Source organism: Castanea sativa, chromosome 11, assembly GCF_040712315.1.
Source record: "Castanea sativa cultivar Marrone di Chiusa Pesio chromosome 11, ASM4071231v1".
Taxonomy (NCBI): Eukaryota; Viridiplantae; Streptophyta; class Magnoliopsida; order Fagales; family Fagaceae; genus Castanea; species Castanea sativa.
Genome location: NC_134023.1, coordinates 70,808,164 through 70,819,142, shown reverse-complemented (window position 1 = coordinate 70,819,142; position 10,979 = coordinate 70,808,164). Strand labels below are relative to the sequence as shown.

Sequence of the window (10,979 nt, the reverse complement as noted above, 5' to 3'; positions counted from 1 at the left end):
ATATCGGTATTGAAATGTCAACGTTTCATACTAATTTAAATACCAGCCGGTACCGGGCGTACCAGTCAGTACAGGGAATTTTTTTTTTTTTTAAAATTTTTAGTTTTGTAATTTTTGAATTTTTGTTAGGGCAAAATGATACCTTTATATTAACTTATTAATATTATTTGTTTTCTTAGTATGCAATGAACAATTAAGCTTTCTATTTTTTATGTTGTATTTTTTTTCTTTTAATTTATGCTAAAGTTTTAAACCATGAATAATATGTTTTGACTTGAGAAAATGTTTTATGGTAAAGTTTTATATTTATTATAATACACACACATACACATATATTTATTTATAAATATAAAAAATAATGGTAAATCCGAAACAGTACACCGGTATTGACCGGTATCGAAATGTATCGTTTCACTAGTCAAACTGGTATCACCTCCAGTACGAAATTGACTCCCTTGATCTAAACTAATTTGTGCGCTGCTTTTACAAGGAGCTAGCGAAAGTGAAGAGGGTATAGCTCCTCTCTACCGGGACTCATCCATCGTGTTCGTGTGTGTGTGTATATATATATATATGTATATTTTTTTTTTAGGGAGAATTACAACATGTTGCTAATCTCGGAACTCAAACACTTTCTTTCATAAACTTCCAAGCACTTTGTATATGGAGAAGTGTCAATTCAGTTACAAGGTTCTTGACATGTGTGGATATATATAGACAGATATACATACAATTTTCAAACATATTATTGCATTGAGTTTCCAAAAAATGGATTAAAAAAAAAAACAACTAAAGAAAAAAGAAAAAGAATTCGACTAATTAAATACAATGAGACATTTCCTATACTTCTTTTGCTGATCAATATATATAGTAACATAAAATCATTTTCTAGCTTGGTGCTAATTAAAAATGCATTATTATATATAGTTTTTAATTTTTGATTTGACTAGGTAACCATAGAAGGTGTACCAATGGGCTAACATTGGAGCTGATCTGTTACAGTTGACTAAAGATCTAACTTTCACTTGAACCCTATATGGGTGAAATAGTAAATCTTAAGCAATTCAATTAGAGACCCTTCTCATAAAATCTATGATCCTTTGTGATTATATATCATATTGTGAATCAACTCAGTCATGCTGACGAGAAGGGATATATACTTATATATGGCGCAGTTTACTTCTTTTTATGATGAGTGGAGTGAAAAATGTAGAATCAGGGTCTGTTTGAAATTCGCTTATTTTGCTGAAACTGAAAACTTTTTGCTGAAATTACTGTAGATAAAAGTAAAATTTAGCAGAAATAATACAATAAAACCCATAAATAGTACTAAAAAGTGCAATGGGGCCTATAAATAGTAGCAAGAATAAGCTGAATAGTAAAATAAGTTGCAAAAATAATTTTTGCTAGACACACACTCAGTATAATGGCATCACTGAACACAAAGGAGGAGGAAATGTACAGAAAGCATAGAAACATACTTTCACTATATATATATTCTAATTACATAATAGAAGAAAAATTGAAACTAAACAAAAGAGGAAGTTTCCTTAAAATCTTCTATGGAGATAATGCATTTCAACTAACAATCAAGTAACTTAACTCAACTCTTCAATGAAACCATCCAAGTCAGAGAAACCATCAAAGAAGCCATTTAAGTTTTCATTTCTCCAAAATTCTTCTTCATCTTCCTCCTTTATTCTCACCCCATTTTGCAAATTGGCAAAAGCATCATGCATTTCTATGGTGCTGCAGCTTGGCTCCCTGTAGAAACTCATTAAATTTTTGCTTGGTGGGCTTCTTGTTGTTGAACATGTAGTACTGTTCCTATTACTCTTCATCATCTCTGCAGGTTTTCCCGTGAGTCTCTGAACAAGCTCTCGAAAATTTGCAGGTTCTGTCTTTATGACTTCTGGTGCATATATGTGAATTATACGAATCTTTGGCTTGAGCTTTGATATCTCCCGTGAGTGTTTGTGCATGGAAAGCTGAGTAGAAGCAGCTGAACTTGGTTTACATAAATGTGGCTTCATCATCTTCTTGCAAAATTGATTGACAGAGAAAGAGTGGGTAGGAAAGGGTTGGTTTGCTACTATTGATTGTGTATGTTTGAAGAATGACTAGTGGATATAGAGGCTATTATATATAGGAGAATGTTAAATTTAAGAACTTGTTTTAAAAAATACTAGTGAGATTTTTTTTTTTGATAATACAATTGAGTATTGAAGGCAATATTAAGCTGTCTTATGGAAACCAGGGTTGGATATATATATAATATATATATATATATATATATATATATATATATATATATATATATATATATTCTACTATCTCAAGAGTCAATGAAGTAATAGAATGCTATTGGGCCTTGCTTACAGTTACATACACGCATACATAGATATTTTTCCATTAATTTGGAGTCTAAATCATTATACTCCACATCTATAGCATATATAAGAGTACTCGTCCAAGTTCATTTTACCTAACTCCTGCGTTACATTAACGTGGATAATATACAGCCACATGTTAACTAAAACTAATCTTGGCTATCATGTAAATGTTAGGAAATGCTTTTACATAGAAAATAAGTTTCGTATAAATTAATTCAGACCAAACGATGTGAGAACTTCATAATGGTGTTAACTACACCATTATTAGTTTTGTGAGAGCTTTTTTGATTATTAAAATCTGGATGTCTTCAGCTTACTATTCAGACCAAACGATGTGAGACTTCATAATGGTGTTAACTACACCATTATTAGTTTTGTGAGAGCTTTTTTGATTATTAAAATCTAGATGTCTTCAGCTTACTATACTTTAATTTCTGCTATGATCATATTAGTGCATGTAAGGTTAGAATTAGAACTGAGAAGGAGGAACGGATTAGAAGAAAAGCTTTAAAGGAGACATTGTTAGCCATTGATTTTTTTGCTAAACAAAGACTTTTATTGACAGAACAAACTAAAATTGTTAGAGCATTCACACCCGGCATGCCATATGCCATATGTTAGTTTATTTTACCATTAAAGCACAAAAAACCCACTCCATCTGGCCTTCCAAAAATCTAAACTTGTAAATTTTTTTACAATACCGCTACAGTACCGTTATTATAATATTATTTCTCTCTCTCTCTCTCTCTCTCTCTCTCTCTCTCTCTCTCTCTCTCTCTCTCTCTCTCTCTCAAAGCATGCCACCGGAGTTGGGTTGGATTTGGCGTGGTAACGGTTGGTCACGGCGTGGCGAGATCGGTGTGTGGCGTGGTCTCGATGGTGGTAGTGTGGGTCTGGGTCGATGATCGATGGCGGCGACGTGGGGAGGTCTTGATGGTGGGTTAATCTAAGTTTATAGTGTGGGTTGGTCTAGGTTTGTGTGGGTTTGCTTGGTCTGGGTTGTGGGTTGATCTGGGTATGTGTGGAGGCATGGAGGCATAGAGACTGGTGGGTTTCTGGGTTTGGATCAATGTTGTGTGTGTGGCTCCGGCATGGAGGTGTGAATTTTTTTTTTGAATTGGTTTGATGGTGGCTCCGATGGTGGGTTTTTGGCTTAGTTTGAACTGATGCTTTGATTTTTGATTTTTTTTTTTTTATGTGGTTTTGGTTTTGGTTTGATGGTTCGGTGGATGGTGTTGGGATATGTGGGGGTGACTGTGTGTTGGTGGGGGCGTGGTGGCTATGGGGGGTGACTGTATGTTGAACTGTTTTGGTTTTATCTGTTGTGACCAGTGCTAGAGGTTGAGGGAGAAAGAGAGTAAAAGGAAAATAGTAAAAAAAGGAATAAAATAGAATATTTAAATAAAATGGGGAAAAAAAAGAGTTTTGGGATGTTGAGTGCATTGTAAAATGGTATGATATAATTGATAAAATAATTTTTTGAGATGACAAAATAAGATGTGATAGAATTTTAAAATGTGAATGCTCTTAACTATGTATCATGTACTCTACTTATCACCTACTGGTGCATCTACTGTCTCTTTTACGTGGCCAGCTTAATGAACCATTGTACCATATATGTACTCTACTGCTGCTCTACCAGCCTCTGCACAAAACAAATGTACTAATTGGATCTACTCGTGGGGCTAAATCAATATGTGCACGGGCCACGGATCTCTTGCAACCATTTTCACTGGACACGCAAATCAGTAGAGCACGAGATTTGTGCAGTTCCATTTTCACTCTCCTCTAACTTTTTAACAACATGAAAGGTTGTTCTATAGACGACTTCCAAAATTACAGCCGGATATCAAAAGGAACATAATGGGGCCTCCTAAAATAACATTACTTTTATGAGGTTCACGTGAGGTTTTGTGAATCCTTTTTTGTTTTAGTTAACAATAAAAAGGATACATCAAGTTCTAATTATAATTTTGATACTCCCTTGGTGAGAGTGAATAAATAATTATGTTGGCTTTAATTTTGTGCCAAATTTGATTGTAATTTCTTCAATCATTTCCCTGTATTTATGTGAGTTTTTAATTGTAAAGGATGAGTGTGAAAGAGTATGAAGACTCAAGCTTAAAGCGATGAAGAAGTGGAATTCACGAGTGCCTCGCGAGAAGCTATCCCGCAAAAGGGCCACGTGTAGAACACATGACTGGAATGCGAAAAATCATGTCAGCCTGGAGTTTTCATGAGTGTCTCACAAGTAAGGCCTTCCCACGAAATACTCGCGAAACATTCTATTTGGCTAATTTGTCATGTTTTGTTTTACCAAGTCTTTACCCACACTATATATACCCTCATTATCCACATATTGTAAGAAGTACTTTTCAGAGAGAAAATACATTTGAGAGTTAGAGATTGTTATACCCACAATCATCTACACATTTCCTTGTAGTTTTCTTCTACTTTTACCTCTCCATCTCTAAATCCATGAGAGGTTGATAGTCCAAACACTTACCACACTCAATCTGAGTGTTAAGTGAAATTTTGGTGTTGCTGAAAAGTATTGGAAGGAGTTATTCATTGGCGGATGCAATGGGGCTAAATTGCGGGATCTGGGAAAGCTAGAGAAGACAAGGTTCCGAGAAGCCAGTTGGTAGTAGGAGCTTGAAGGGCTCAAGTACATTGGGTAAACTAGGCTTGGAGGGTCTTTTGTTATTCGTGTACTCCAACGTATTCTCTAATGGATCGATTTACCGGTTGGAGGGCAGCGGAGAGATTTTTCGCCGAGTTCTTCGGTTTCCTCTTCGATAGCACATCTCGGTCTTATCTTGTGTTTGCATCTTTCTTCCCTAATCTTTAAACTTATCTTTTATTGTTGATATTGGATGAATATGACTTATGGTAGTTTTATCGTTTGTTTGCATTTATTTACTTTTATTCCGTACTTAGTTTAAATTAGAGTAAAAGCAATCTAAACGTAATTTTTTATTGAGGGTCTGAACAAACTCTTATGTTTTTACACAAATCCGAGCTTTTACAAACTTTCCTTATTATACTTCTTTGTATTTCAAGAAGATTAAATTATTAAACATTAAAGAAAGGGGGTTTGAACTTAACTTCTTCTTTTTCATATTTCATTTTTTTTGGACCAATGTAAATAAGTGTAAAGAGATCATATGCTATTTTAAAGATGCTTGAATAGGAAGGGGGTTTACCTTACATAAAGAAACAATTTTAGTTGATATTAGATGCCTAAAATTTAGCTATATCATTACTTATACAAAACCCCATTTATATTAATAAAATGAAGAATATTACAATAACAAGAAAAATGAAAACTAACTGTGAGTTCTTTTCTTTGACAGCACACAAGCCTAAGTAGAAACAAGGATTCTAGGCTTTTGTGCTTAAGTTTAAGGGACTGGGCTTGGTTCACCGCAGCTAAGTTGAGCTGATTTCTAACTAAGTTGTGCACAAAACGTGGTCCTTACAATACATACATACAAACACATAGAAAATACATACATATTGCGCCATAAGAAACAGTAAAGAGTGATATAAGTAAAGGGAAAATGAAATAAAACATTAGGAATCCTTAGGATAATAAGAAATACTTAATTATTTTCTTAAGTTTTTCAATACATTATGCTCTTATTACACTAGGATATATCACAAGGTCCAAATAAGTTCAAAAATCACAGACTTAAATAGCTCTTTAAGGCTTCTAAGACTTGTGAAGTTTGAATCCCTTTGAATCCAAGTGTATTCTCTAGTGTCTGTCTCAGGATCTCGGACGATATTTTTCCTCTCTTTTCTCTTTTTGAATTCTGAAGAAGTTTTCTAAATGGTCTTTTCTCTCTGATTCACCATTACTGAATGAATTTCATTGTTGGCCCCCCCCTCTTTTTATAGTGCCCTCTTAGGGTTTTTGGTGTACTAGTGATTTCCTTCATTTGCTGTTCTGGGTACCAGAACCAATGTTGTGTCAGCAATATTAGTGGTTAGTCACTTCCTCATTTTTTCATTATTTTCCTCTTTTGAGGTTCCTTCTCTAAAAGGTCCCAGCTGACCTTCCTCTTTTAGGAGGTCCTGAGGGCTGCTTTCTAATTCTTCTTTTCCTAAGACTTCTAGATACTACTTTTTTTCTACTTTTCCTTTTGTCATTTTCTCTAAATGGGCAGATTCTTTTCTATCAAGCTGAAAGATCTACAACTACCTTCCTTCTTGGTCTATTTCCCTGGGTTCCTCGAGGTACCAGACATTTTTTCATGAAGTGTTGGTTCCCAAGTCTTCTGCCCCTTTTCTGCATCATTGGGTGGCTGATGGGACATATCTGTTCTCGTTCTTTGTGTTCCTGGCATGCCTCCTTGAGCTGTCTCATTCCCAACTTGGCCCTGTTGCATATTCCGAGGACCCTAGGCTTTTAGGAATCCCCAAGTATCTTGGTTCAACTTTCTCTTTGAGTTCCCCAGCGATTTTCTCTCTTAAGGGCTAGGCTGAGCTGAGTTGAGCTTCTCTTTTTCTTTGTTCTATAAGGCCCAAAGCTTACCCAGTCATGGGTTTAGGCCCCTTCCCATTGACTTTTAATGAATTTGGGCCTTACCCTTTTCTTGAAAGCCCAAACGGTTCTTGGATTTCAACTTTTTGGGCTTTGGTGTGATATTTTGGACTTCAACACTAGCTTACAAGTTACCCTTTATTTTTTGGGTTTTAAAAAGAAAGAGAGAGATTCTAAAGTCTAAACAATGATTTTTATTTAATGATGGGTAATCTAAAAATTGAACCCCCTTTAAGATAGAGGAATGACTTCATTGCAAATGTCACAATCATATGTAATAGTAAAATTAAAATTTGATAAAAGATGATTGTTTATTAAAAGTATTCCGACAAATGATGATTTTTTTATGAGGGAGGAGGTAGCCCCATCGCTGTTTTGGACTTTCCGTTTCTTTTACAGTCACTTTGAATCTTTGATGCGGCTAACTGAACATTTTCGGTTGAAAGATTTTGTTACCAACCAAATCTCTTTCATTATTACTATTTTTTTTTCTAATTGGATGGTAATCTAATCTTGATTTCATGATTTGTTAGAAAATTGACATACTAATTTGTCACTTTGCGGCTTTCTTTCTCATTGAAACAAAATAATTAAACAGTAAAATACTAAAAATGATTAGTTAACAATATCAGCAGTTCGTAGACATTGACATTGGATTTTTAAAATATTGATACCAGAAGGTATATGCGAATTTCTCAAGATTATATTCATTTAATTACCGTTTTAAGAGTTGAACAATGCTTGGATTAATAAAATCATTCCACCTAGTGATGTTACAAATTTACAATATTATTCTATAATGTCAAAAGCTTCTATTTGTCCCTCTAGGGAAAAAAAAATCTTGCATAACTAAATAATTACAATAACTACAAATATAGATGGTTAAGTTGCCTTCTCAACCCGATTAGAATCAGAATTAAAAGGTTGCAAATTTCAGGCTCTCGGCTTGCCCTCTCTTGTGCAATTTGTGAACTCACTTATGAATTAATATAAAAAGGTTATACTTAGGGTCTATTTGGGATCAGCTTATTTTGTTGAAATTGAAAACTTTTTACTGAAAGTAATGTATATAAAGGTAAATGTTAGTTGAAATAGTACAGTGAGATCTATGAATAGTACCAACAAGTGCAGTAAAATCTATGAATAGTAGCAAAAATAAGCTGAATAGTAAAATAAGTTGGCAAAAAATAAGTTAACCAAACAAATACTCAATATTCAAAACTATCACTTTTAGAAAGTCTAAGAGAGATCGTGGTAAGCACAATCTTACCCCAAATTATTTGAAGAGGCTAATCTCTTGACTTAAACTTGCTACCTATCAATTTTGGTGGAAGGAGCTTGCCATCACACTAAGGTAGAAAATTATAGGAAAAACCATGGTTTAGTGGGATTGTTCAAATTTCCATTATAGGAAGACTTATGGTAAGTGAAAAAAAGAAAAAAGAAAATCACAAGAGGAATAGTTCTATTAAATAACAGAAATTGGAGAGAGAAAAATTGTATATAAAATAGAAATCATTTGTCTCACTTTTAATGTTTCACTTTATACATTAGCAATTGTGGTATATTATTTGTTTGAAGTTTTTTTTTTTCTTCACAAATTATGATTTGTGGAACATAAAATGAAATATTCAAAATGAGATAAGAGTATTTTGACAATCAAAGAGTTCTAAATAAAGTAAGCTAAAGGGTGCACCTAAAATACCATTGGAAACAAGAAATGAAGATAATAGAAATTAAAAATATATAAATAAAAAGCAAAATTAGGGAAGGAAATATTTTAAGGTTGTGTACATATATGAAGACGGGAAAGTAGGTAAATAAAGGAAGTCCATCAAAGATCATAAATAATTTAGAAAAGAAAATCATGGATGGAAAAAAGATTTCTGTCTATTCATTAAAAATGACAAGTTTCTTTATAAGCCTCCAAATGGGTAGGTATAATTCGGCCAGCCCATAATCAATTATTGTTTCTTTTTACCCACGATTTTCACAAGTCTTTGTTTGTCTATAACTTCCTCTCTTTTTTCAAAAGAGTTATTGTTTATACTTTTATATGATTCCTTATCGAGTGCCACTTAAGATTTTAAAAGATTGATGGACCCAACTGACCAAACCGGTACCTCTCGTGGATCAAAGTTTCTTTGTAGAAAAATGAAAGAAATTAAGCCCATCAAAATTAACACTGTTTACCATTTATTTATTTTTTAAAAAACAAGCCTTTCTATCCGGTTTCTTCCAAAAATTTCATTTTACCATCTCAAAAGCTACATTATTTATTATACCATATCATTTTACAACACACCCAACATCCCAATTTTTATTTCTCTATACAACACAATAAAATAATATATATCTACACAATAAAATATACAACACAAAACTATCTCTCTTCTTTCTATTAATAAAAAATTGGAAACACAATAAAATAATATTATTTAAGAATACAATCTTGCTAGCTGAAATACTTGGAATAATTCTACCTAGCACAATGGGATTTTTTTACAATTACAACTTGGGGTAATGCTTGTTTTTAGTGTTTTTAAATGGTAAAATGCAATTTTGGGGCTTGTAACTAACGCTCTAGGCCAAGAGCTCCTTATATAGCATGGATAGATGAATACAAATCCTTAAGCTTTGGCTATTCTATAAAGAAAGTTCAAAAAATATATCGCAAATTGCGATTAATAAAACATAGAATACAAAAAGTAGTATAGAAGATTTGTATTCTGGATAAAGGGCTCCAAAGAGAGACCCAAATGAGCAATAATGATAAAGAAATTATTTTGTACATCGGGTGCTACTGCACTAAAAAAAGAAGAAGTAATGGTTGATGGAAATAACTTCTCAACTAAGGAATTGGTAGAACTTTTACATGTCTTCATTTGTCTGGCTAGAAATTTGTCTTCCATAAAAATTTTACATGTAAAAAAAAAAAAAAAAAACTTTGTGAAGAGGTAATTGGCTCCCATATGCAGAGGATATGTTTAGTAAATTCAACACAGCATTAGATCTCCACATATATAATGAATTCATGTTTGATCTACATGAATAGTGGATTGAATTACTACATTGATCATCTTTCCATATGATATTGGCTATATGTCTAACATCCACAATTTAAAATTTTCTCTTCCTATTAAAACATTTTTTGGATCTATCATTTATATCCTGCCACCACTCACCGATTGCCATATCACTAGAAAACGCGTGATAAGTGGTGCTAAAAAGACTTTATATGAAAGCTAAATCTGTTTACTAGCTACAATAACAATCTCTGTCCAATGAATGAATAAAGAACCAAAGAATCCGTCTAATTCATGTACACATCAACACAATCAATCTTACAATATAGAAGCCAGCAGCCAAAGCTGTGCCACAAATAATTAATACTAGTATAAAAGAAAAATGAATGGAAGTACATATATGAAAACCAAAACAAAAAAGAAAACCAAAACCAAAACCAACAACAAACAAAAAGGCCTAAGATGTGTGCTCATGAGGCCTTGAATTTTCCTTGATTGGAGACTGAGGGCCTCTTGGAAGAGGAGACGGCTCGCCACCAGCAGGCATGTCGCTAATTGCAGCAAGAATTCTGTTAATACTTACAGACCGAGCTGGTTTGAAACTAAATGATCTCTGGGTGTTTTTGGAGAAGATGCTTGATGAGTTTGAAAGTATGAGATACACCAAAGCTTGTACTAGAAAAAACACGGCCACCTTCATAAGCATGTGTCCTAAATCACTATCCATCATCATCATCATTCTTGTTGATAATGAGATTTTTGGACTGGGAGAGAGGCTAAAGTTTTGATCGAGTATGCGTGTGTGTGATAGCAAAAGAGAGGTGAGAAATGATGAATTGGATTTAGCAAAGACCATGCACACAAGTCCTTATATAAAAGCTGGAAAGAGATTTTGCAACTTGCAAGCCTTTCCTCTTTGACTATTGACTTAGCCGCCTCAAACTACTGTACTTAACATTCAGTGTAAACCAAGCAAATATATAGCACGTGGCTAGGTGTCAGAAAGGAAAA

General features: G+C 33.6%; 2 protein-coding genes across 2 annotated transcripts; both read right to left on the bottom strand.

The window, feature by feature from the left end:
* Positions 1-1,598: 1,598 nt before the first annotated feature.
* LOC142617077 (VQ motif-containing protein 17-like) lies at positions 1,599-2,036 on the bottom strand. The gene has a single exon (XM_075789768.1). It carries the CDS (start codon positions 2,034-2,036, stop codon positions 1,599-1,601), a length of 438 nt encoding a protein of 145 aa, XP_075645883.1.
* An 8,195-nt stretch (positions 2,037-10,231) lies between these two features.
* On the bottom strand, positions 10,232-10,844 carry LOC142615011 (uncharacterized). Its single transcript, XM_075787661.1, has one exon. It carries the CDS (start codon positions 10,822-10,824, stop codon positions 10,426-10,428), a length of 399 nt encoding a protein of 132 aa, XP_075643776.1. The 5' UTR covers positions 10,825-10,844; the 3' UTR covers positions 10,232-10,425.
* Positions 10,845-10,979: the final 135 nt, after the last annotated feature.